Consider the following 27,797-nt stretch of genomic DNA (forward strand, 5'->3'; position numbering starts at 1 on the left):
TAGCGCAAGAATGTCTTTTTTATTTTTGTTAACGCTGAAAACACACGAAAATTGCACTGGAAACTTACAAAAATAAGAACAAACGAGAATAGCATCAAAACGAATCAGATGAAGAATTTAATAAGCTAGCAACAAGTAACAATCTTCATGTTAAAGTATGACATGACCAGTGAGCTTATTAGACAAAGTTTGTACACTTATAACATTTAGAAAATGAAAACTATATAGTTTAAATATGCAATCAAGCAGTGACACGCCTTGTTGTTTTGCATACACCATACCGACTCAAAATTGAAGAACGATGAGTATTATTAACTTAAAACTGAACGATGCGCTTAGGTGGAATTTATATCTTGTAGTTTTCCGTTTAAACAGTTCAGCAAGAAGTTGCGTGCGTGCTTGTACATGGCCTCCTTTGCAACCAAGTTAGACAATCGATGATCTTGGTTATCATAATATATCGACCTTACTGTTTCTACAGGCAAGTTATTTCTTATTGCTTGCTGCTCCAAAAGAATGCTATGCTGCTGTTGCACAATTCCTATTTGCAAAGCAAAAGTTTCAATCCGTTAAATTTAATTTGCTCAATTGCAACATCAGTCTTGTAAAAAAAATTCTGTATTTGTAACTTGATGATTATTGATCTTAACTTTTACTTACGGTCTTGTCGCCCTTGTAACAGTAGCAAATTAGTTCCACTTAATGCCGGTATCCTTTGCAGTAGATTTGCTTTTTCATATGGAAGGGTGTTTGATCCCGGCGGTCCCAATAACTTTTCAGCCTCAATCGATGCTTTAAAAACATGTTGTAATTCGCTTATGTTCGAGGCAATTCTAGTTAGTAAAATTTGTTTGCTTTCCTTTAACACATACCTTTAGTACAGTTTAGGTTTCGCACTGACGGTGTTATAACGTCAATTTTTTTTTAAATGTTATACTAGATAACTAGAACAAGGCCAATATCCTGCTTGTCCTAGCTGGAGCTTTTTGAAATCTTGTATCTATAGACAACACTTACAGTACAATTTCCAGTCTACAACAGGTGAAACAGCCACGCCGCAGTTGAATTTTTCCTCAAGATCAGACAGGGCTAGAATAGAAGTATATCCTCCATAACCACTACCCATTACTCCCACTGACGTAACCACAATGTTTTTATCTTCTCTTAAGTAACTGGAATGCAGAAAAATCTTTCTTATCTTGCATCGCCATGACGCCGGGTACATGTGCTACAATTTCTAAACAATCTGCTGGTTACTTTAACACGGCTTTAATATCTTCAACTTCAAGCTTTCCAGGTTGCTTTGCAATGGACTGGTAGAGCTTGTTTCCACGATAGCCGGAACCTGCACCATCCACGAAGATAAAGAGGACGTCATTGCTAGATGCTACGTACTCAGGAAAATCCATTTGAAAATGGTAGCCGGCATTTTGTGTTTTCAAATCTGCTCTGCTTAGCACAGGGTATAGGTGTTAAAAGCCGGTTAGATGCACAACACTGCATGTGTTTGTAACCATATATACTTACGCCACGAAAACCACCGGCACATGTTTCAGGAAAATTCCCTTCGGTAAGAGAATCTTGAAGTTGATGTCTATTTAAAATAGAACCAGGTTGCCCATGTCACCTGTTTAAATTTTTTTTACATAAATCCAGGATATAACAACATACTTCTTCCATTTGCCTTTATAGAAAAGAATCTATACATATCAATCATCATCTGAGAGTAACTTTCAACGGGTGGTAATGTTTTCTGAAAAGATCTGTATGCAATGTGCTCACTAGAATCATCTGGTGGATCTGTGACATCTGGAACGTTATCGTAGTAAAGTTCCAACAAGATCGGGTTTGTAACAGCAACATAACTCTGTGGTACACCAGGACCTGTAAAGAATGAAACAGTTACAAAACGATACACGGTTTCCAGTCGTCTAACATCTACATTTTTATGCTGGGACAATATTTGCCCAGTAGTCAAAAATAAGACTACGCCTGGAGTCTTACCAAGGCAGTGCAACAGAAACCAATTTGAAGATAAACCAAATTCAGCATCAAAAACGAGACACTCAGTCGTCATCAACCTCTCTGTGTTCTTTCTAGTAATGGGTGAAATTACTTCACCGTTCTTCGTTTTACAAGTCACGCAATGTTTCTGAAAACTGTCGACTTGAAGTTTGTACAAGTGCCGCTCTAAGGCATGGCCTTCGTTGCTGATGTAGTAAACCCAGCGTCCGTCTGGGTCATAATGAAGTAACTTTATCACGTCCCAAGAGCCTCCTGTTAAGAATTTATGACTTGTGGGCTTCTGCAAAGTGTAGACAAGCTTGCTTCAGAAAAGAGATGATCGAAAAGCAGCTAAGAAAACTATCTTTAAATTCAAAATAGTTTTATTTTTTTAATTATGCGTGCCTAAATACAAAGCTATTCCACTGCACAAAACGCTTATCGTATTTTTCCTCCCATTATATTATCTACAGACTTACAGAGGAAAAATTGACCATAGCGAGATGACCAAAAGAACCGGAGTCACCAAATTTTCTGGAAAGAATATAGAAGAAAACTTCTGTTTCATCCGAAGTCAGGTGAGGTTGACCCTGTGGAAGAGTTTTAATGCCGTTTTTCTGAGCGTTTTGTGGTGTTTAGTTTAAAAGTGACTAAACTACCAGCTATAAATCATTTCTTGAGCAGTTAAGTTTCATATGGGATAGATTTCGCATATACTTTTTGGAGTTCAATATCCTACTGTATATATAGAGTCCATATACGATCGCATTTGCGTTAAATGTTTGCGTAGTACTTTGTTAATTTTAATTAGGTAAGCAAAACTGAATACTTAAAGAGTTTTCATTTAAATATTTTTACTGTTTAGTCTACATTGTATCATTGGAACACTTTGCTTTAACAATTGTCACTAAATACGACACGCTATAAGAATTTGGGCTCCAATTATTTTGCCCCTACTGTTTTTCTACCTGTACATTTTTGGCTGTTGGCAAACAAATTTCGGAGTCGCCAAGTGGTTTTTAGCCGGATGCATTTTTCCAACCCTAATAAGTATACCACGAAAACCATGCCACGGCATGCCTGCATTTTAATGCTGTAGTGGCTTTTTTGGTTCTATTTTCACTATAACCGCTCATGGGAATTGCCATAGGAGATGTAGTGATTAGTTTGAGTGACTCTTTCAATAATTAATTGATGAAATATAAAGTTTTAATTATCGATTTTCTTCTGTGATGGTATTTATGAACTGCTGCAAATTTTCAGCAAAAAACTTATTGGAGAAAATACCTACTTCCATTAGAAACATTCAAGGTTAAAGCTTTAAAATAACGTCATACGCAAGAGCAGCGTTGTTATCACCGAAAGTGGCCATATGCGTTAAGTAAATGCCGAGAGTAGTTTCGTTTGATTTTCTTTTTACCAAATCTGAGATCCAACCGTTTGTTTCGATCGCTTCGATTTGTAGAATGTCATCCACGCAGGTCGACGAATGAGGATAGCATCGTTGCGTCACGCTAATCGATTGTGTTCGATTGGTCCAATTGATCAAAATCGTCGAGCTGTCCTTTGTCCAAGTCACAGCAGTAAGCACGCTCAGTCGCTTGCTGTTAAATAATGAAATGTCATTAATCGAACACAGTATTGAAAGCAATGAAGTAAATAATGAAACCTTAATCAGCGCGAAATTAATAATAATAATTTATGTGAAGTGGGTGGATATTATTACTTGGACTGCCAAGGTCGTGTGAGTTTAACTGTGGTTCCAGCAGCCAAGTCTGTCACGTGAACAGTCACAAGTGCGTTAAGGTAGCCAGCCTGAAAAGTTAAAAATGTTTTCCATTAAAATGTTATTTTCTGTAAGAAATATACACAAGTATCTTCGAGGACATAAAACTTATTCCACAATTATAAAATTGATAATCTGAAACTTTTTGTGCACTCGAACCTTTGGATACTTGTATGTCTCTATGCGTGGATATATTAATGGCTCATTTGACGAAATGTCATTTGCATAACTTAGTGTAAATGCGTCAGCAACAGCACTGTCATCAAAACTTGCATACGCCAAATAACGACCATCGGGCGACCACCAATGCGCAGTTCCACTTTTAAGGATTTGTTCTGCGTGAAATGGTATAAGGAAGTCGAATGTACGCTATAATTATTCTATAATAACTTTAAGCTATCGTTTGAACTAACCTTCGTAGATCCAGTTTGATATCCCGTTTATGATTTGTCGGCCAATGTCATTCGTTAAGTTCTTAGCAGGAAGGTCGGAAAACGCCGCTTGCTTGTAGAATATGTTGCCCTCAAGAACGAAAATTAGCTGGCTTCCGTTAGGGCCGAATCCGGCGTATTGGAAAACTTCACTGTTTCGGTTGTGCACAAGAGCTTTCACTGCTCTGCGGAATTATACATTTGTTCAAATATTTTCAGGCTGGCTTTTGAAACTTGCACAGTAAGATAGGTTACTTACTTGGTTTCTATGTTATAAATATTGTAGGAAGCGTTGTAGGAATATGATCCGGTCGATTTAACGCTGTATGAGAGCAGGGCGTATTTCAGGTCGCTTGATACTGACACGCCTGAAATACCTAAGGCTTGCTGTAACAGAACAAAAAGATGTTGATGTAAGCCTTTATTTTAATAAGGAATTGTCGTACGCATTAACAGGTATTTGCGACGGCGTGATAAAGGCAGTATTGTATTTTTCCGTTTCTGCAGGGTAATAACGCTCAAATTATAGAGAATCTGACATCTGAATATGAATTAAAATTACTCACGAGAGTCAAATTCGAAACCAAAATCCTTTCTTCTTCCCGCGGAGATGACACCATCCGAACGTTGCCATAGAAATCCCGCCATATTAACGTACCACCAATCCATTTTGAGTCGGTTATTAGGCCGTTTTTCCAAACATTATCAACAATATCTTTCAACTTTATGGAATTGTATATTGGTATTTCTTCGCCTATATCGCAAATAAGAAGTCAGCGTTTAGTTAAAAACTGCATGCCAACAGACGATATTGATGAAAATGTTGCCCGCGCATAGATTTCTTACCAATATTTTCTTGCTCTTTAAATGTTTTTTTCTTTTTTTTGTTTAAGCGTGATAACTATAACTGTTGTTGCACTCCATCAACTAAAGCTTCTATTTAACCCATTTACGAAGTTTGCGCTTATTAAGTTAGTGGTGTTTAACATACCGCCAGTAAATCCCATTAGGGAGGGGAAACAGCAACAAACAAAAATTTTCGATTAAGTCTTCTCAATAATTAATTACAGCAACGTTTCAAGGAAGTCGGCTTAAATGATGAGTCAAATTAACTCACCAGGCGTAAGCAGAAAAACAGCCAACACTACGAACCCGCACACTGCCAGAATAACTACCACCGCTATTGCCATGCCTTTCCAGTTTCTTTCTTCTGGGTTACTGCCCACCAACTCCTATATAAATAAAAACAGTAACTGTTAATAGCCGTTAACCAAGGATAATAAAGCGTACTGGATCGCTCCGAGAAATTTTCGACATCTTCCACTTTCTGAATTGATACATGAAAGCCAAATACAATGTGAACAAGGTATAGCAAGAAAACATCTTTTCGCAATAAATATTCACTCATTGGCATGTGGCATAGAATTCATAATTTTTATCAGCACAATCTTTTCAAACAGATTGATGAATCGATTGTAGGAAGGTGCAGCTAAAGAGAACAGATTAAACTCCTAAATCAAGAAACTCTACGCCAGCGTTTAAAACCTTGCCCACACCTCGTTGACTGATTTATTTTTACAACTCCTTTATTGATTTTTTTGCGAGTTAAACAAATCACTTATCAGAACACAATGAAACTGTTATAGTTTTTCAACCTGCACATGTAACACCCGCACAATATACCTACATCGTCAGAGTGGTAATATTCAATTTGTGATACTTCTGCTGTTTGTTTTCCTTTTGGGACTATTTTCATTTGTTCGCAATGTTGAGTTATTTTGCTACGCCGAGGTAAAATTGGTGTAAAAGCGGTGTGTAGATGGGGCCGTGTTGCTACTAGCATAATTTCCTTTCACGTAAAACTGCCAAGTCAATAAATCAAACACTCTTAGATTTCCCGTTTTTTGAAGAAAATGTAACAAACCAGAAAAGCTTTGCCAAATGAATCTGTGATATAGATTAACTATAAACAGCCTTCCATCAACTTTTTCATTTCAGTTCTTTACGATAAAAACCTTTAGAAACTTTACTCAACTCTGCTTTACTGTCAGCTCGTGCGTTTTCTTTAAAAGGATTCAAAGGTATAAGGCCTTAATCGCACTATGCAACAATCTCTCATTTTTTCGCAAAGCAAATTGTAAACACATTAGCTCGAAGTATTTCAAACTTCTTTCTTGTTCTTACTGACGAGACTGTTTAAAGCCCTCATTTGTTAATCGATGTTTTAAGAACGTAAATGTAACATTTTTAACAAATGGAAAATCTTATGGTCTCATTTGCTCGATCCGCTGCCAACAAAATGACGTAAAAATAAAGTTTTATAGCTTGACATGTTAACCAACAAAGCTTAACTTTAAGCTGAATAAACCGTTTTCACTTCTTGTAAATTGAGATGTTTTGCTTTATAAAATTGCGAAAACTATACTAGATTATTGTGCGTTGCATTTTACTTTTTTAAACATTCTTATAAATAGATTTTTCCAAATGCCTCTCTTTGCGACAATTAGTTTAAACCTTTCTACTTGACTGTGCATTCTGCTAATCGTTTGCTGCATACAGTTTCTTGAAACACTCAATTCTATTTTTCTAAAAACACGATTGAATACTGAAATGTTGTCCAGAAAAGAAAATATTTCATTGGTATTCACAAGTATTTGTGCAAAACTAGCGCGTTCATATCTGAAAATCTTATCATTATCTATTGTTCCATCCTGTGGGGAAAACGGTCAACTCTCCTTCAATTCCCTCATGAATTTTATTGATTTACATCCTGATCGACAGTTCCTTCTTTATCTACCATAAATATTAAAATGCTTTTGATTTATGAGAGAATTTAGCTCAATCGTTTATCTGCATCAAGAAATACATCTCAAGATGAGATACATCTCTCAATGTAGCTTCTACCAGCATAAAGCTATGACAACATGATGGCAAATTGCAGATTTTCGGATAGAGTATTTGATTATTTCTAACGAGCTTGCATATTTGAGTAGTTAGAACCACGCACATTTCTATCGAGCGAAATCGTATTAGCGACTGTCGTAAACGGATTATTCTTGTTTCAAAATGGAGATTGATGCCGTCGAATTGAATTGAATTTGAATTTCCTAACAGAGTCTTGCTGCAGTCGAAAAACAATGACAAGCCATCTCTATGTAACTTATAATGCGTCATAAATAAATTATTTATGGCTGCACAAAAATGAAAAGTAAAAAATGATATGATTTTCGGATTTCCTTTGCAAAAATAACATAAGGGTACCTTTCCTAATTCATTGTGAAACTTGACTTAATTTCATGTAGCGCATTTCCCCTATCACTAATCACGTTTTTTTGTCTTGAAGTCAGTGCATTGCGTAACATATAGCTAAAAGTTTACAAAAACAAAATCGTATAATAATAATAATATACAACATATATTGAACCCTCTATTCGCAAAATCTAATTTTGGGTATAGCAGCTAACCAGGTTATGGAGATAATCATACCCTACTCTTCGATAGCTTTTGAAAGCATTTGGTTGAAATTTTGAAAGCGCGGTTTGAAGAAAACAGTTAAACTACATAGACATTTGAAAGCAGCTGTAATTCAAATTTGCTGTAATGTTCTGGACTCGCCACAACCGAGACATCACATGTTGCTGAACACCATGAAGTAAAGCGTTATAGGCTACAATGATCAGTCGCGATGCAAGCGCATAAGCGCTTTTCAGGATTTTGTGCAAAGATAGCGACGAATTCTTCTGATGTGGAGAACTTGACAATGCTACCAACTTTAAACGTCAACTTTTCAACAGGATAACATAGGGATTAGGTCATTAGGCTATATCGTATTTTCTTGATTAAAAGACCCCTAGAATAGAATACGCAACGAACGATGCTAAAGTATATCTATATTGAACTGATCCGCTACTTAAACAGGATTATTAACATCACCGTAAAAGAGTCCGATCGTCTGTTGATCCGATTTTTAAAAAACAGGATCCGCCCCCGATTAGAAGAAACCTCCTTCCCGTAATTAACTAACTAACTTGGCCTCACTAAACAAGGGGACGTAGTCAGCAAATACGTAAACTCAAGGCTTCGCAAGTGCACGTTGGGTATATTATCCCATAGTGGTGAAGCCAAGCACTTTTTCAAGTCAAGTCAAGCCACTTTTATTGAAAAAAAAAACTTGTGTGTTGTTTTATGTGCACCTTTAGCTCTACCTAGCGTCAAGTTGTGCACACGTATTAGTCCGCCTGTTGGCACAAGTACCTTGTCAACTGATAAGCAGTCATAACAACTGTAGCACAGTACCAACTGAGTTTTGCCTTCTATTTTATACTGCAGTTTATTTACTGTTTGCTTTCTGTCGTTAATCGTTAAAAAAAAGAATTGTAGCTTGCCAAATGCATTTGAAAAAAGTAGCAACCATTAAAGTGCTCCACTATTAATAGCTCATCAATCATCATTAAGTTTATTTTTATTTTCAGCGTTATAAAGAATTATCATAACATGTTTAGTTTTAACACCCTATTATTCCATCACCCCCTGAATTCAGGTGATCGATAAAATTGACACAACTGCGTCGGTAAACCCGATATTTTTTGTTGTCCATTTGAGAGAGAAAAACCATTTGGAGAACTCTTAGGGGTCACATAGCTTACACTTTATTTGTTAAATGTTATGTATTTTGGCGATGATTGGATTGGAAATATAATTCACAGGTATCGTACATTTCTTGTACATTAGGCGGTTTATTTCAAATCGAAGTTAATGTCATTCTAATTGTTATAATCCCAAAAGGGCTGTGTTGAATATTATCACACTTGAAAAATTTAGTTGTTATAGTTTATGTTGAAATTCGTGTTATGAATAACTCCGTTAATTTTACAGTATTATCAGAGTGTAGTTTTAAAAGTGTCTATAAATTCACATTTTGGTCTATTTAGCATTAACAGCTGGAATGTATGCTTTCACAATCAACTAATTTTTTTTTTAGTTGCTGCTCGGAAAACTGTGCCAAAGTCCACCTGTAACTGGCACAGCTTTCACAACAAGCCCTGTATTTTGTTTAAAAGTCACCAAGCCTGTCGCGAATATGGGAAGTCCTTAAGAGTCCATAAGTCCTTAAGTTACCTTAAAAATACACTCTTCTAATTTATTGTACTCAGGTTTTCGGCACAAACTGCAAACAAACATATGATAACACCGATCAATCTAAATTACTTATATAAGTAATTGGTCCACCAAATATTTAAGGAATTTTCCAAATAACACAGTTCATAGAAATAACTATATATGCATTAAATGACAAGTATCAGCTCAATCGGTCATAAAACAACAAAGTTTCTGCTGCAAAATTTTAATCATTTCTTACCAAAATATTCCCCTGCATATGAGCGGCGTCGATCACGGGCGCTCTTTTTGGACCGAAAGTAAATCTCCGACCTCTATTAAATGCTCCTACTATGGCCTGTTTACTCATTGTGTGTTTCTTTATGTTTCAGCACAGATTAGAAAGGTACGCTGCTGCTCTATTCAAATGGCCTTATTTCTGAAAACAGTCTTTTTTCAGTCAAACGTTAGTTTTTGCGTCACTGCCTTGAAAGCCCAAATGCGTTGACGAAATCTGTCATTTCATTTTAAGTCAAGCGACTCACAGCAAACTAGTACCAACATAACATGAACCGTTTTAAACCCCTATAAATCAAGTATGAAATATTTTGAGGAGTTACCAACGATAATTCAGTGGCATATTTTATATAGAGAACATGGAGAACTGATATGAGAGCCTCACTTTGCCTTACAACTAATTTTAGGCTTTTAAAGTTATGCTCCGTGTTCTATATCTTGGCCTACTTCATCGTTATGATGCTGCTAAAACACTATTAAATATTTTCACAACTTTCAGAAAATGCCAATAAGATTTGCAACACGAAAACGAACAACCGAAGGCAGAAGGCCATGCGAGCACTCTATTACAGCTTACCATAACGCCTCATGACATTGCCATCAATCCTATTCGTCAATACTGTAATTATGCGCCCGACCAAGTCAACATGCGTAAAATTAATCCTTTTAGTTCGTTGGCTAACACCTTTGTGATTACAATGGAGTTCATTGTAGTATGACGTGCTTTCGATAAATTCTTACGAGTTGTCGTATATTTTATAAGATACTTTCCAGTCAATCTAAACGAATTTATTTTCCTGTTTAGTTAAGTGAGATTTTCGCGCTGCTAATTTTGTTCATAATTTTACGTTAAATAGGTGCGTTCTGCTTTTTAATAACAGGTTAGTTATCTTTTGTCTTCGCAGTGTTTTTTACACCTTTTGTTAGTTGTCTACAGCCTTGTACACTACCCTTACATAATCTAATGTCCATTAAATCCCTTCATTAGCTCCATTAAATCCTATTAATCCCTTCATTAGCTATAATCTTTCATCTGTAATTGTTTCTAACATCGCCACCAAAGACATCGTGGTTTATACGCAGAATTTGGTTTGGCAATGTTTTGTAAACATTTTCTTGCCGAAGCTTTTAGAATGCCTCTGGCCTCCCAATAGTAGTGTAGCCTTTAGTTTTCGTAGCAATTCGGTTGATCTAATCTTGCATTTTACAGCGTGCCAAAATTAATTACCATTGATCTTCGCCAACATACAAGTGGAAAATTTTATTATAAGGTTTGCACAAATTATATTGTTTTTGTTTCAAATAGGGCTGGTAAAATTTAACCAGTTCTTAGCGACTAATCATTTAGTTAGCTAGAAGCCGAAAATGTACATGCAGGAGAGGATTTGGAGCAAAATCTTGGGCTAATCATTGACTCGCGGAAATTTGCTGCTCCGTTAATCATTTTAATGTTTGAATATTTTGTTTTTCTAATAAACTTTGTGGTGTAGCACGACATAAACTGCTCATACAAACATTTTCATCACATTTCTTACTGCGATTAACAAAGTGACATGACAATTAACTACTATTGCAGCTAAGCGCCAGCAAACTGCTAATGCCATCCGGATAGCGGCTAAAGAACATCGGCTAAATTCCCAGCCCTAGTTTCAAACAAAGGCAGTACGATGCTTCGTACAATTAAAGATGCTACATGCGTGGAATGGGAAAGAACACATATCTTCTTAAAAATTGGAATATTTTCATTAAAACCTTACAGACCTACACGCATTAAGCATTTAGTGTTTAAAACGCGTTGTAGCTAAAGCGCATCGCCTAGAACGAAAGAAAACGAATTCAGTATGTAATGGAACGCTTGTTTATTTAATTTAAACTTCGAACTATAATATCTCGTTCATGCAGATGCAAGGTAATCCTTGGATACATAAAAATTCACTGCAAAGTTTACTGTATATTACTTCAGTGTTTACTCAAGTCATTTACGTATTACATTTTTACAGACAATACTGTTTTTTACTGACAATACTATAGCTGTGTTCTGGACTCGTCTTTTTCTTGTACTTATCTGCACATACCGGGAGCACAACACTTCGCTTCTTATGTGAAGAATGTAATGAATAAATAGGTGATTCAGTTGCTATAACTTCAAAATTGTACGGAACTTTATTTTTGTTTGCCACAAACCAATATTGTTGGTTCTTTCTTTTCATTATAATGTTTAGTTGTCTATGTTATTGCAAGTAAAACTGCAGAAACACAATGGTTTTGCCATCATGAAACTACGGTCTTACTGTCAAGCACATACAAGAAACAAAAGTTCAAAGCACAAGAGTATATGAGTGAAAATGACCTATATTACGCATTCACGTCGCTTTATTCACATATTAACATTCATCAGGGTTAAAATTTAACGGCTATGCGTTCTTACTACCAAACTGCCGTTTACTCCTTTCTGAATTCATTCTGTCTGATCAGGTACCAGCTATACTATTAAGTTTGCTGAACATTTTGACATCAAGAATTATTGCCATCCTCATAGCAATAACACGGCAAACAAGTAATCACACAATCCGAGTCTGGCTGCTGCATTACTGGTCACGTTATCCTTCAGTCTCCGTCTCACACGTCAACGCAACAAATTTGAAATTGAAATGTGATGCTTCAAACGTATTCCCTTAAGGCCATTACACTCCTCAGCGAGTACATTAAAAAGTGGTAATGGATGTGTCTTGAAAATAAATAGGGCGACAAGGCTTCAAGAAAGTTAATGGAGAACCACATCATCCGAATTGCGACGAAATTAATTTAGTGACTGATGTCTCGCAAAACAATGCAACAAAACATTAAAAAGATGGATTTTTTAGAAAATAGTTTAAGTTCAGTTGCATTGTTTTAAAAAGTAAAGAAAAACAAGAAATTATGAACTAACCCCCACGTTAATTGCCTTAACTCAAGCCCTAATTTGCTTGCTTGCATTACCATTACTTTAGTGTTGCTGTACATTGATCGAAGATTTATTAATAGCTGCATTAACTGTCTGGAAGCTAATTCGATCACAATCATGCGACCTTGGTTCTTCACGCGCATAGCAACTAACTGCCTAAGCCCTAAGGCTATCATGCTTTCGTTCAACATGCAATAACAACGGCTTCTGCTATAAAAGAAAATCTGTTGTGAAATTTTCTTAAGCCTTCAATACACTACGTGTATTTCCCTATAACCCATTTAACTCCAACATTTTCGACTCCAGTTTCACCACGATTTTTGATCGTTTGTGTTTCCACTCATGCACTTGGCAGCTTAACCGTAGCGTGAATGAATGTAGAGGTTTAATTGGCTATTAGCAAAATATCGCTTGTCATCGATAAGAAAACGCATTTTTTCAAACCGCACGGGATGTGTCACTGTTTGACACCTCTGTAGTTCATAATGTAAGCTTTCATTGTATCCTATTTAATCGACGTTTACCATATTGCATTCCTAAAGCCTTAAAATAGATACACATGTAAGCGATATAGTGATTTCCTTAAACGTTTTCCTCGATCTGTATTTCTCAAAGGCATATATCTGAAAACTGAAAACGCCAAGTTTAGGAAAATGTTTTTTTTTTACAAACTATTTCATTTTCAATGCACCTTTGTTTTATCGTCATTGTACCTTATAAACCAAAGGATTATATGTTAACTTTATGTTGTACCTATTTAAAGTTTCTTGTTTCTTAAATAATAATCGGCTCTTTACCTGGCTCTATTCAACTTGAGTTTTTTTATAAAAAATAATTCACCAAAGTTGTATAAAAGAGGATTCCACTGGAAAGATAACCACGATATGAATAATGCATACCTCTAAATTTATGGCTCCGTTCATCATTCTTTATTTTTTTGCTAAACAGCGGCAAGTTTTGGCGTAAACAAGGATCAACGTAAAGTTTCTTTAGCGCCAACTCGAGTTTATAATATTGCCGTAGAGCAACCACTTACGTTGGTGAAACGCAAATATCGCTTCTCTTTTCATTGACGTTTTATTTTGTGGCATTTTCAATTTAAATTTTGAAGTTGTTTTGGTTTTAACAACAAATCTAGAAAATTATTCCAACATTTTACAACGTGTTGTGGTCGTTGTGAGTAACGAACAGGCTCTGCAACTATCCAGCTTTCCCACAGGTATACTAGGTATATTAGATATATATTTTTCGCACACCTTTGCGCATTATGATTTCCGTACTTGAATGTATGCAGTATTACGGTTTAACCATCGACTCATACGATAATAAACTTACATTACATCTAATTCAAGCATGACGCTTTGGTAGATATTGTTTTGGGAAAAAGGTAAATATGTCATAACTAGGGCCCGCAAAAGTCAATAAAGTCAAAAAATTTTAAGGACCTCGTCTGACCACGAATCAAAGAATAAAGTTGTTTTCAGCACCTAGGGGATTGTTTCTAAGAAGTTTATAGGTCAAAATAAAGTCAAAATTTACAATAAAGTCAAAATTTTCAATAAAGTCAAAATTTGTCAAAATATGGCTTTTTACAAAGTTTTTGTGTTTCTTGAGAGTAATTCTTGTAAAAATCCTCGTGGAAGCATTGTAAATCAGGAACTGCGACACAATTAAACCATATTAACCCATAAAAGCAGGAATAAGTCACAATGCCCACTTGGATCAGCAGTAACTTTTATCGCAAATTGTCCATTGTTTATTCATTGTTACGTATTTAAATAATTCTTATAAAACACTTCCTCTTCATAAACGTAGTATTTTCGAAGATCAACAGTTTGGATTTTAGGAATAGCCTACTGACATTCTGTAATACAAAAATGCCTAAGCAAGCTAAATCGTCTTCAGCAAAAGTTAGACAGATTTGTCGAGATTTTTCTGATGAATTTAATGCAACTCCCGGGGGTGATTTAAGGTGAAATTTTTGCGAGGTTATAGTGAAGTGCGATAAAAAGTATTTTGTTGAAAGCCACAGGAAAAGTAAACGCAATCAAGCTGGATTGGAGCAACAACAAGCATTCCCTGTTTAATTTGCTGTTTATTAGAATTTACCATGCGGAGAAAATCGAGGCAAAGTGCCCTTTTCACAAGATAACACAAGCTACCTAAATCTATCGCCAAAAAACACGACGCACTTTTTATAATCCATAAAACACCTTGACTTTTCGACAAAATATTACGTTTGGGTCTGAAATCGACAAAATATTATGTTTGGGTAACTGGAGGAAGAACTGTGGCCTCTACAAATAAGCAATTTCGTTAGGTCAAAATAAAGTCAAAATTTGATAAAAATAAAGTTAAAAAAAATTTTTTTTAGGTCAAAATAAAAATGGCCCTAGTCATAACAAGTTGAGCAGACGGCTTACCAACTACGGTTAGTGAAAGAATTTTGCACCGCGGCAACATGAACATATCCAGTCATCCATCCAAGCATGTAACGCGGTTTTATCATACGGTTTAGCGACCGCCAAAAGCCATATTGCAGCTTACATTTGACCAAGTTGAAGCCTTACAATTTTTCACACATACTCAAGGAACTTAATTCAAACAATGTTCGTGCTCGAAATGCGTTTTTGGTCACGTCACATGATACAAGTGCATGTAAAACATTGTTAAGACATTGCCGATACGGTTAAACGATTACATTTATGTTACTGGCATTAAGCAATTGCAAGTACAAGCAGAAAAATTCCAATATACCTCAAATGTGACTTTCTGGTTTCTTTTCACTTTCGCCTTCGCCATATGGTATTTCCAAAATTTGATCGGTTCAAACAATTCGTTTTAATTTAATCAGCAGATTTGCTCACAGCAGCGTATAATGACACTGCAAGCCGCAACCTTTGGGAATCTATTCTTTGCAGCAAACACGGATAAACAGTCGTTCTTGTTTTTCTTTCCAGTGCAAACAGTTCACTTCTGATAAATTAATTTAGTTACTGCATTGATTAAGTTAAACTTATCAAGTATAAACTGTTATACCAAACTGTTTAACAGATTACAAGCTAAGCAGCAGGTGCAACATACGCTATTGCTGTCAACAGCCTCATATCTACACGTTTACAGCCACTTCCTTGTCACTCAACAGAGTCCACCTTTTCCCATTAACGCCCCCCCAGCATAGAATGTATACCGTTAGGTCTTCCAGTTTTAGACGTGGTGTCCCATCCATCACGGGCTGTATAGAATGCGCTGTAATTAAGCACCTAGTCATGCCTTAACACGAAGGCAAGTCAACCTATCACTGTAACCTGTCCCATGCACTACATCTGAACTCTATACCTGCCATCTGACATGATGAAATCGAGGGTACCCAGTTATCGTTTGTCAACATCAGTCATTCGATCACTCTCAGTCCTAAGGGGCCAAGCGCAGGTCATAGCTCAAAAGATAAATGTATTACTGCAGTCGAAGAACCAATGCTAACCCATTGTCTTTGCTACCGATGTATTATTGTAATCGGAAACGCACGAAAGTTTCAAAAGGCTTAACACAGTCAATGCCAATTCACCTAACATTTGCTATAATCAATGAAGGCAGGTATCTGTCGATGTTTTTACATTCCGCGAGCAATGCATCTCAACAAACCACGTCCATATAGATTTTTGCTGTTACAATCCTTCGATATTTCACTCTAACCTGATTTTACTTTGTAAAACTGTTCCAGTCTCAAAGTGCCTTTAGGCTAAACATTTACATGTTTATATTTTCGCCAAACACTAGAAATGCGGACTGTTATACTCCTATTCTAGAAATATCTGCATCAAAAGTTGTAAATGTAGACCTTTAGAAAGAAACTCGAAGACCTTGCTAACACGAAGTTTGCATTTTAATCGTTGGTGCGTTTCCCAGCCAACTGTCGCCAATTACCGTAGCTGAGCTACAGAAATCATTAAAATTTAATACCTTTTTCTACCTGTTGAAAGTTCAGTGTAAGCAAATTTTCTGCGAATATGCTCAAAATGAAATATCCTCTTTAACTTTTGCTCTCAATCACTATTCCAAGTGCTCTAGTAAACGTCGACTTGATTTCAGCTAAAGAAGATAAAATAAAAGTGACATGCTTAAATTTCGAGTCTGAGTTTATTTAAGCAAAAGCCCTTCTGTCTAGAGCAGGTTGTTATAACTGTCACGTTTGGTTACCAAAGTAAAGCTTTTTGCGAGTGTAACAGCGTTCACCTTCTTCAAACACCGTGCCCATTGAACGTGAATTTTTATGGTTGTTATATGGTTTACACACAGCGAATTGCGGCTTTTGGAAAAGTAGGCTAGATCCTTATCCGGGTAAAAAACATTTATCACTGAAGAGTTTTTCTACTACTATGTACAACTTAGCCGTATTTGCCGCCAAGAAATAAATTTCTGTTGTGAATGTTGTAATACAGCAATGGAGATGATTTATTTCTGCATATACGTGTCAAAGCTGTAATGTGACAGCAAAAATGCTTGAAGTTAAGTTTGTTTACGCTTTTTAATACAATCTTGCTCTAAAATATTACGTAAACCGTGTAGCATTCGACCCTCAAGCCTTCTTACAGTAAAACTCCGGTCCACTTGTCGCTGTGTTTTTAAGCAAGATTATAAATGGTGTATACCTTCGAAAAGAACCCGCTGAGAAGGCTTCGGCCTTAAGGGTGCTAAAGGCAGCATACCAAGCGAGACAATCTCTCGCATTAGTAGGGTGTGTTTATTTACACTTTTCTGCGGCTTCACCTTTTCTGGAATCAAAATCAGTGTTCTACTGATTGTTGTGATTTACGTCCAATGTCCAGCGCATAGAACCGTCTACTTCGAAAACAACCCGTGCAAGTTATCTAACTTTATTTCAGCTTAAACAATTTTTACGATTTAATTTTTCTCTTTATCGGTGCTATTCTTTGTTTATTGTGAGGTGGGCAGTACCTGCAGTTTATAAAAAAATACCGAACGTCTGTACCCAATTACTTTATTTAACAAATCTTAGTCAGTCCTAGCACTCGACACTTTTAAAGCGATTATTTCTAAGTTTTTGATAAGTTTGTTTTTCAAAATTTTGTTTTTATTAAATTTTTGTGCCAATTTTTAGCGTTCGCAGTTCGTTTTTTAATCTACAAATGTTTGCTAAAGTCGCAAGAACTGAAGTCACTTATGCTTTGATCCAAAGTAACCTGTAACTGCACGGTCCATATCATAAGGCAAAAAATGCACTTGCAACAGGACCCGTCATACAAAAATACCGGTAACGAGTACCGAGCTAATTTTTTAAAACAATTCCGAATACCGGGACCGTCGGTACATTTTTTCCAAGTACCAGTACCGTTACCTACGGTAGTTCCAAAGTACCGACTGTCCACCTTTGAGTTTACTGAATAAATTGTACATACGTTCGACTACAACACCAAAACATACTTATAAGGTATATTATCTCTACTTAGATGGGAATTTGCAAAAATTTGTTTTTACATCGTTCGATAAGGTTAATGGCATGGTTGTGACTTGCGTGTTCTAATTGATTCCTGTCTGATAGTAATAAAGAGTGTAATTTTTTAACACTAGATGGAAGTACAGATCCGTCAAAGGCATAAGCTACAACCATTGTTGTAGAAAAACTAACCAACTCCTAATAATAATGATAAACCAACAGCTGCCACGTTAAATCATCAGTGTAAATTGACGATAGAAAGTTTAAGAAATTTTGTATAATTGCATACATGTTGATAGACTGTTGTAAGAATTATATAACTTATAAGTTCAATTATATCATATACGCTACTTACAAAAGGGTTAACCTTATATATTAAAAGTATGACATCGCTGTAGTGTACATATTCCATCACTTACTGACAACATTTTTCCTTTTTCTTCTGACTTCCCGGTTTGATGCGTCGAAAGCATATTGGCTAAGAGTCACAATATTCCAGTTTCGGGTGTTCAATTATTTCATTAATAGAAAGCATGAAGCTGTAATGCCAATACCTAATGTCGATTGGTCCTAAAAGCAGTATACAACTGAAAATAAGACCTAATGCTTGTAACTATTTTAACAGTATTGCAATGCAATTTTCAGTTTACAGTTTCCTGTCGTATAATCGATTTATTGCAATATATTTTTTCGCAATCTGTTCATGAACCATACTGATATTGTATAATAATTTGGTTTTAAAGCAATTTTGCGTTTTTTGCATCAGATCTTGAAAGCGCTGGGAACAAAAGCACAAACCTAGCAAAGGAACCAACATAGCCATCCGATCATATTTGTCCTTTATCTGAAACTTTCCATTAGTATGGTTTACTGCATTCCATTCCTTTCCATTACTGCAATCTCACCTTTTCGATTTTGTCAAAACTATAATGCATATGTTGCACAAAGTTAATGAACTAATATAATTTGCATGACACCTCTCCATAGAAAAAGAGATCAAAATTTATCCTGCGTCGATAATATGACATGACGCGTTTCTTACATCGTAATCGCCGATTAAAGCAGCGTCTTGTTGTGCAAATGAATCCTCTGAGATGAAATTAGGCTACTTTACACCTGCCTTGCATATTTTTTAACGAAAGCCAATCGATACGACAAGTGAGACTTCGGATTTTCTTGTTGAACCGGGTCAAGTAGGATTTTGGAAGAAGGCTGCCTTGTGATAATATTCTTTCTCGTATCTTGTAGTCTGATAAAAAATAGGGAACCAAGTAGTGCGCTATCCACAGTCTCTGAGCATTTGAATGTAAACAATGAGTGGTGTTTAATAATTCAAGAGCTTCTGATCGAATTTGTAATCTAAAGTGATCTTTCCGCTGTTGTCATTTAGACTAAGATTGTTGAAATGTAAAAGTAGCTTGGGTTCGTGAGAACACGAGCTCTGGCCATTAATATTCAAAGTACCTGCTGAGCTCAACATATGACGTCATAATAAAACAAACAAAAAAGTTTAACTTTGAGCAACAGGCCTTTTCCTTTATACGGCTTTGTATAGAGCAGAAGTCCCCGGTTTATCTGCATTTGACTCTTGCGTGTATGAAATGTTAACCAGCTCACAAACACAAATCGTGAGATTGATCTTTGAGGATTACAGACTTGTAAACCGTATGCTGCCGTCGTCCTATAGAAGGCTGTGTCTGATACGCGCACCACAGGTTGTAGCGTGTATATACAGCTTGTTTAAAAATAACCGCCAAAAGCAAATATAATCGAACAGAACATTTAAACCAAAATAGTTGGTTGTGGTTGATATAATGTTGCGTCGTATATCTTCCTTTTTTGTTGCAATAGAGCAGCTAACTCCGTCAAATATATCAAGCTGTGCGAGCATGCTGAGTTCGTCTATAACTATACACTGCTGACAACGCGATCGGAAAGAATTAATGTTTTTTTCATTAGGAACAGATTTTACGAGGCAATAAATCTTTATGTTACCTTTGAAAAACTTCTCTTGCAACTGTAATACTTCCTGTTTATTTCTGCGAAAAACTTAATGTATGGGTAAACCGGGAGTGAATATCAGGGTTGTAAGGACAAAACTGGTACCTGCCGAACGTTCGGGTTCGTGTACGGCACGTCCTAGATTTTGACATATAATAATTAGTTATTAAAACAATTTGTAATAGACCTGTGGTAGACAGCAGAGACTTTAGCAAACGTTTAACTGCAGGTTAAACAAGTAACTTCGATACAATTGTCCGTTTTTTATCACGAAATGTCAACGACTTTTGTTCCAAGCTGTAATTCCTGAAATCTACTGAAAGTCTTTTAAAACGCCAACTTTTTTTAAGATAAGGTAACGGTAGCACGAGCTCCGACTTATATCGTGTCATCACAGCTGTCTTGAAAACTATTTTGCTCTTCTATATTTGAACCTAAGCGGACGTCGACAGTTGCCAATTGCGTTGTCAACTTTTGTTAGCTCATTAGAAATTAGACGGCTCAATTATTATTTTTATGCATAAGGATAACTTGAGTGTACAGTTGCTTACACAACCGAACTTACCTAATTCAATGAAATTTTGCCGCTCTTAACTGCTGTAATCTCTGCCCAAAGCGGCGACAAGATTTTTAAAATTTTTAAAGGCGCGACTTCTGTTTATATTACTATTCTTGTGCTTTGACAAGTTCATAAATTATGTTTAAATTAGGTGACATCCGAATTTAGCTTTACACATTTCGTATCTCGTCTCAAAATGTGACGGTAGCGCTACAAAGCGTAAGTTGTGTATACTTTGGACTCTATTCTTATGCCGTCGTAGCGCCAATTATGATCTTAAGACTGAAAAGAGAATCAATATCTATCTCATTACTTATGAGAGCAATTTTGTGTCTCTGCATCTTAGAACAAGCTGGCTGCGATGTTTTGAATTTTTGAAGACCTAATTGCATTAGCGTTTGCCATCAAATAATAAGAAATACGTTAAAATCGATATAATTTGTTTAAAATCGGGGTCACGTCTGTATAATGTATACGCTCACCTGATGCCCGCCCCTTTACGTCACATCGCAAATCATCACAAAAAATGTTTGTTTTGATCATTGATCTTTCTTAGGTAGCCTATTCCAATAAGATACGCAGATATTATGTTGAATCTATAGGATCTCTAGTAAGTATTTTAATAAGTTGACTTATTTTATTATAGTTGTGCGTATAAAATACTGGACAGCTTTCAAGAAGCATTGTGTTTTGTAAATTTAAATGGTCACCGTTTTGACATATTATAGGCCAGAACTTACAATTACTCAACAAGCTACACGCTTTCATGGAAACCTTTTATATCCAGATCTTTCACGAACCATACAGCTCGCGATCTTTAATGTCATTGATGGTTTCTTGTTTTGTCTGTATTGTGCGCGTACCTTTAAATCCAACCCAATCCTATTGTTGCCTCTGCGTCTCAATGAGCCCCTTTGTTGGGATATTAAATTCGATCTTCAATTATGCTACTGGTACCTCTCGTATTATGCCACATATTGCTCTGCGTATTTGCTCTCACATCGGTACACTTGGCTTTCTTTAAGACGTGTAGAGAATGATTGTTTACTTAATAAAAATCAACAAGAGCCATAATAAGACATTTATTACTTTATGAGCGCCTTGTTAGGAGCAACGCGTTCAAAGCTACCCGTAAGCTCTGGAAAGCGAGACCTGTAATTTTCAAGAGAATAAAACGAAACAGTAGTCTAGTGCCGGTGTCCTTTGAAGTATTCCCGATCCGACGAATTTGTCATACCAGATTAAGTCATCGCAAGTTAGTTTGTAAGCTTCGCAGATTAACGATTAGTTACGAATGTCATTACAGATTTCTGCCGTATGAGTGCGATTAGCTATAAGCCCTGTAATGATTAATGCAACGCTCCTCGCGGTCCCTAATCAACGCCCCTTGCAGCTTTATCGCATACCTTGCAATCACGCCAATGATGCTCTCCGTTCAGATCCTCAGTTCTTTTCAGTTGCGTGATTACGATTTACCATTCTAAGAATACCAGTTTCCTTTTATGCTTTTGTCTAAATTTACTTGTTGTGTTGCAGCTTAGTTTAGTTCTTGTTTATTAAAGCTGTATAATTAAAGGATACAATTATTTATAATTGTCAGCTGTTCAGTTCAAGCCCCCTGTATGTTATAGACGTAGATGTTTATAGATGCGTAATAGTTTGCAGTGGGCGAAGATCAAGGATCATCTGCGTCCTACGCCTGACTTTAAAGATCAGTTGAATCGAAATCAAACCAAAACAGATTTTGTCCAAGTTGGGATTATTTACTGTTACCTTGACATTCACTTGTGATTGTTTTAGTGTTAACGTACCCATGATGGTCTTATGGTTCTGTCAATCAGCCCTCGGCTTGGCTCAGAGCACTCGAAAGATTAAGTAACTTATGACTGATTTATACTGCGCGTTAATTGGCATCCGTTATTGTTTTTTTCTTGTTTAGTTTTGAAATCGATTTTAATTTGCTCTAAAGCCAACCTTTATTAGTGATTTATGTTCCTCATAAAAGCACAGATAAAATGATTAATTGTTTTATAAAATCACGGAAACTGCTATTTGTTTGCTTAGTTTAATGTCAATATTCAATAGCGTACGGTTGTAGGCGGTATCGAAGGCTGTGCCCAAGTTTGTATATAAGAGACTTTGGTAGTTTTTAAGCCTGTTTAGTAGGTACTTTAACATTGTTGTGTGAAACATAGTACACTACTTACATTAAAATATATCTCGCTTGCTTTAATTGTTTTGGCATAGCTGTAGAGAATAGTTAGAAAGAAATGAATAACGAAGAAGAATTAAGAGATCAACTATATCAAGGCCCTGGTGGACGTTTAACTTTAAATCTCTCTGACCATGGATTGCACGCCCTCCCCCCTGCAGTTTGTAATTTGACCGAGATGCAATGTTTGATTCTCAATGATAACAAACTAAAGGAACTTCCATCTGACATAAGGTAAATAGGTGCAGTATCTTAAAGTCGCGACCCGTCATAAACTAACTGGCAACTGCACGAGTGGTAAAAGATTTTTTTGTATAATGTTGACGTGAGACGTTATTTTCCGAAAACCCAATGTTAATAGCGGTAAGTTTTATAGGAAGCTATTCTGTCTTGAGGCTCTCTCCGTACGAGGAAATCGTCTCACTACGCTGCCCGATGCTCTCTTCGATTTGAAATATCTGGAATTTTTGGAATGCAGTGATAACTGCATCCAGGTATATTTATCGCAACTTCTGTGCGAGCCTATATTTGTACTTTACTAGAGTACAACTCGCATGTTGATATCTTACGCTAGCTTGTCATGTCTGTGAAGTATCTTCGCATTTTTATCGTATCATATATTAAAGGTTCACAACCCAATTTAATTTCGACTAGATTTTTAATACACTTAACCGTTTTTCAATTTCTTGTTTGCTTTGAAAATCAATATTTTAGAGACTGCCCGAACGCATATCCCGCCTAAAGAATTTGGTGAAGTTTTTTGCAAACCGCAATCAACTTACCAGTGTCCCTGTTAACCTGAGCTACCTGTGGAACCTTGAGGTTCTTGGACTGAACGGAAACAGGCGAGTCGAATTTACAGTATAACTAACCTCTATGCCTATTCTTGCTATTTTGTTTATTTTTTTTGATCTGCTAACACTTATTTGCACGTTTTGGCTTGAACATAACTGTGTTTATGGTATTTCTCCTTGTACCAAGATCCAGACGTCAACAAACATAAACCGATCATAAACGTTTTTAGTACCTTAAGAAACTTTGTACTTAACCTGCAAACTTTTTTACTTTTCACTTTTTCTGATCATACATTTTGCTGCATTAGTGCAAAAATAAATGTGGTTTCTGATAGCAAAACGAGTTATTGCCTTGAATTTCTGCTGTTGTTGTGAAGGATTTTATTGAATTATTGATCGATCAGAAAACTTTTATTGTCTACACGGAGCTCATTAATTTTGATTGACTTTCTCATAATATTAATGAAGAGGAGTTTACTTGATAAATCTGCAATGAAATGAATTTTAACAGCTATAACAGTCTAAGGACTATCCTATAGGTCATTATCTATGCTATTTAATACTTGTATAGCTTGCAAACATCTTGTTTCATAATTTAGGATATCGACCTTACCTGATGAGATGGGCATATTTCTTGAAAATATTGAAGTGTTGGGTATTAGTCAAAACAAGATAACAAATATTCCAAAAGCTGCAATGCGCATGAAAAAACTTAAACGACTAGGCTTGTCTGGTAACCAGATATGCAGGTTAGTTTTCAACACAATTAACGGTTCCAAGCTGGATTTTTTTAACATTGAAATATATTTCACATAGTTTGTCCTCTAAAATTGGAGGCATGGAATCTTTAAGAGATCTGCTGTTAGATGACAACCAAATCAAATTCTTACCATATCAGTTATTCGAGCTAAGTTCTCTTGAAGAGCTTGCACTGTCACGGTAAGCAATTCCTTTCTGTTATCCAGGCCCAGTGTCTGGAGCACACTGCTCTTATAATGCAAGAACAGAATTACGTTACCGACTTTTTTTTGTTGTAGAAATAAGCTTCGAAGATTTCATCCACATTTCACTAAACTGAAGTCTTTGAAGTGTCTTGGCTTGAACGACAACAGATTGGTTAAGCTGCCTCCTGAAATTGGCGATTGTAACAGTCTGGAAATACTTGGCTTAGAAGGCAACATGCTAAAAAATCTTCCAGATGAAATAGGTTTGTAGTGAACCAACAGCAGGTTTGGCGTGTTTGAAATCTTCATTGATTTTAACAGAAAGGTTTGTTTGTCAGGAAAACTGTTGTTTCTACGGGAGCTGTATGTCGGAAGAAATTCATTTAACGGAGCAGACTGTATTCCTTCCACCGTGTCCCGCCTTCGCAATTTGACCGTGTTTCATACGTCAGAGAATAAAATAACCAGCTTTCCTGTTGAACTCAAAACTTTAACTTCTTTAAATGAGGTAAGTTTCCACTGCTGCTTATTTTATTTTTTATATCTGAAACTCAAATAAACTCGATAAATAGCGTTCATTGCAATCTGTATAACATCGAATTAATAGAACATTCAAACATGTTAAAAGTTTAAGAAGTCTATATTGTCACTTTCACATGCTTACAATTTTGTTACGATTCTTTTCTGTATATTTTGGTCATAAAAAAGGAAAATGATGTAGCCTATATAGCCTATACTACAAAAGGAAAAGCAGCAATTGTTATGTCATAACATATACCAAAATTCATTCATTTCACTTAAAAAATCGTCGATAAATATGAGTAAATTGGCACTAAAAACTGTGCTTGCTGAGGTAAATAGGGTACGATGGTTTCTGTACGTAAGAATGACGATGATTTGCCGAAAGTAAGAAGCTAGAAACTTTTGCAATGTTTATACTGTTTGAATTGTATTGAGTGGATCTATGTTTACACGTTTTATGACATATAACTTATGTTTCTACGTTTTATATCAAAAGTAAACGGAAAACGGAATAAGATATTACTTCTGTGGGAGTTTTGCTGAGACTAGGCTGATGTGATTGATTTATGGTTTTTGGCTATACATACTGTATGCACGTTTATGTTTCTGCTATTGTTGTGAAAATTATTTCCCTGTTTATTATTAAGATTAAGCTCTCTGAGAATTGCTTTCTTGAGCTCCCAAGCGCATTATGTTCTATGATCGAAGTCACCAACCTAGACGTGCAACAGAACGATCTTACCAAGCTACCACGTGACATGAAACATCTGACGTCACTGCTTTCCATACATCTTCAAGGGAATAAGTTTAAGGAATTTCCGCCACCGCTTTGCGACGTCACACAGGTGACCTGACCATTTAAACGTTTTTGCCCAATATTATTAATACCATGGACATTGGACTGCCTATAACCAGTACGGTGTAGGCCTATGTCAAAATGCTACCTATAAGTCGACTTAAATGTGTCTTCACAGATTGAGAAGATAAATTGCTCGGAAAATTTCATTGGAAGTATTCCTCGAGACGTGTCCTACTTAAAGCGGCTAACTCATATCGACTTAAGCAAGAACAATTTTGAAGAATTTCCGACTGAAATTTGTTTCGTTTCATCCTTAGAGGATCTTGATTTATCCAACAATAACGTTTCAGACGTACCATACGAGTTAAGATTTGTGAGTTATTCACCTTTTTGATAGAACAGGATACTGAAGCCTATTAGCGTATGTAGTTTATGCCAAGGGTAGGCTAAGTGTTTCTATTATTACACAGCTGAAAAAACTGCAAGCCATCGATTTGTCCAATAACTGCTTCGAGGAATTTCCTACGAGACTGTGTTATGCGGTTTCTTTGCGACAAATTAAATTCAGACAGAAGTGCGGTAATAAGGTGGATTCTCTTCCCCAAGACATGTCCCACCTTACGGCCCTGGAGGTGGGCATACGAGTTGAATGCCTTACTGGCATTTGTGAGAAAATTGTCTACTATTCATTTACCTTTTTTCTGCAGGAATTGTATCTAGATAGCAACAGCTTAAGGCAACTTCCTTCATCATTGAGTCTTTGTACTAAACTTTCCGTTTTATCTGTTCCCGATAACGAGCTTAAAAGTATTCCGGGAACCCTATGTAGCCTACCAAATCTTAGAGAACTTAAAGTAAACGGTAAGTAAAATAAAGGATGGTAACAAACGCAGTTCGATTATTTATTTATACATGAATAACTGCAGTATCAATTATGATCAAGAACGTTTTGAAAATCCATGACAAGAAATAACTAAAAATAGTTTATTCAGCGTTAGATTATGTGGGCTATGCCGCTATGCTATTGAATTGGCTACCACGGTATATCGTCTTGCTTTGAGTAGTCCGTCTTTGTCTCAATCAAAAAACGTTTTTGCAGGTAACAATATTTCCGAGTTGCCTGCGGAGATGGACAACCTTGTGCACTTGCAAATAATTGACTTGTCTGATAATCCGTTGAAACGTCCTCCGAATGCGGTAGCCATTACCAAGAACATAGAACCCATTGGTCGTTACGTGAGAAGCGCCGAAAACATGGAAGGTCAACTGGATACTTTGAAATATGATAAATAACCTTAAATGACTCTTCTTTCACCCCATAATCTATGCCAGAAATTTTTTGCAGAAGCACTTTTGGGTAAGATGTTGCAATACGTTGCGGTGGAATGTCCAATTGACACATTCGACAGGTTATGTATCAAACTACGGTTACCAAAAGAAATACTGCTCGAAGTGACTTCTGATAAAACTAAAACTGAATTCGAGCAACTCCTAACGCTTCTTGAAAAGTGGCGAGACAAGTAAGATAGCAGCTTTCGTAACTACAAAAGTTTGTTTTTCATGCAAACTATTTACATTGACAAATTTTATTCAGCAACCCTAATCCAGCTGTTGAAGTACAGGAGAAATTTATGCACTTAATAGACTTGGTGGACCTTCACAAGATTTTGGAAGCCTTGAAACTTATGAGGCTTTACGCAAAAGCATTGCGAATGTAATTTCTATTAGGCATCTCGTTGTCTTCAGGCAACCGCAGCCAATTTTAACGATGTTTAATGCACTTAATGAAAAGTTTATTCCACTCGCAGATCTTCATTAATTATATTGCGTTTGTTCATTAATATTCATGAATTGAGAATAATCGTGCAAGTGACCAGCATTTAACCAATACATTCTCACTTTTTTAATGTCTTTGTGGTCAATTTCTGGTCTGATTTACAAGCACCATG

At 36.2% G+C, this 27,797-nt stretch overlaps 2 protein-coding genes across 5 annotated transcripts; one reads left to right on the plus strand and one right to left on the minus strand.

Annotated features, from left to right (window-relative positions):
- Positions 1-18,598, minus strand: LOC143468408 (A-type potassium channel modulatory protein DPP6-like). Of its 4 annotated transcripts, none has more exons than XM_076965602.1 (16): positions 18,437-18,598; positions 5,339-5,453; positions 4,788-4,975; positions 4,481-4,608; positions 4,204-4,406; positions 3,950-4,125; positions 3,731-3,819; positions 3,425-3,608; positions 2,484-2,594; positions 2,005-2,305; positions 1,672-1,884; positions 1,528-1,594; positions 1,258-1,449; positions 1,018-1,172; positions 661-792; positions 1-541 (listed from the first exon to the last, which is right to left on the minus strand). In XM_076965602.1, the coding sequence occupies exons 1-16, from the start codon at positions 18,488-18,490 to the stop codon at positions 336-338; spliced, it is 2,514 nt and encodes an 837-aa protein (XP_076821717.1). In that variant the 5' UTR covers positions 18,491-18,598; the 3' UTR covers positions 1-335. The 4 variants fall into 4 exon arrangements, with proteins under 4 accessions (XP_076821717.1, XP_076821718.1, XP_076821716.1 ...); XM_076965603.1 differs by lacking the exon at positions 18,437-18,598 and adding an exon at positions 15,317-16,634; XM_076965601.1 differs by lacking the exon at positions 18,437-18,598 and adding an exon at positions 9,581-11,537.
- Positions 2,493-27,584, plus strand: LOC143468409 (uncharacterized). The gene is made up of 15 exons (XM_076965604.1): positions 2,493-2,582; positions 22,825-23,023; positions 23,166-23,283; positions 23,504-23,634; positions 24,183-24,332; positions 24,400-24,522; positions 24,621-24,790; positions 24,866-25,035; positions 25,697-25,894; positions 26,024-26,221; positions 26,319-26,480; positions 26,556-26,709; positions 26,948-27,109; positions 27,194-27,368; positions 27,443-27,584. The coding sequence occupies exons 2-15, from the start codon at positions 22,848-22,850 to the stop codon at positions 27,564-27,566; spliced, it is 2,211 nt and encodes a 736-aa protein (XP_076821719.1). The 5' UTR covers positions 2,493-2,582; positions 22,825-22,847; the 3' UTR covers positions 27,567-27,584.
- Positions 27,585-27,797: the final 213 nt, after the last annotated feature.

The sequence above is a fragment of the Clavelina lepadiformis genome, chromosome 8 (genome assembly GCF_947623445.1).
Source record: "Clavelina lepadiformis chromosome 8, kaClaLepa1.1, whole genome shotgun sequence".
Lineage (NCBI taxonomy): Eukaryota > Metazoa > Chordata > Ascidiacea > Aplousobranchia > Clavelinidae > Clavelina > Clavelina lepadiformis.

Bases quoted from the DNA above. Each gene is read 5' to 3' on its own strand.
- LOC143468408 (XM_076965600.1), bottom strand. From the start codon at position 6,064: ATGCTAGTAGCAACACGGCCCCATCTACACACCGCTTTTACACCAATT. The intron at 2,306-2,483 runs GTAAGTCTGTAG...TACACTTTGCAG, and splicing joins CTATGGTCAATTTTTCCTCT to AAGCCCACAAGTCATAAATT. The intron at 1,450-1,527 runs GTAAGTATATAT...TGTGCTAAGCAG, and splicing joins GTGCCGGTGGTTTTCGTGGC to AGCAGATTTGAAAACACAAA.
- LOC143468409 (XM_076965604.1), top strand. From the start codon at position 22,848: ATGAATAACGAAGAAGAATTAAGAGATCAACTATATCAAGGCCCTGGT. The intron at 23,024-23,165 runs GTAAATAGGTGC...TAAGTTTTATAG, and splicing joins GAACTTCCATCTGACATAAG to GAAGCTATTCTGTCTTGAGG. The intron at 26,222-26,318 runs GTGAGTTATTCA...ATTATTACACAG, and splicing joins TACCATACGAGTTAAGATTT to CTGAAAAAACTGCAAGCCAT.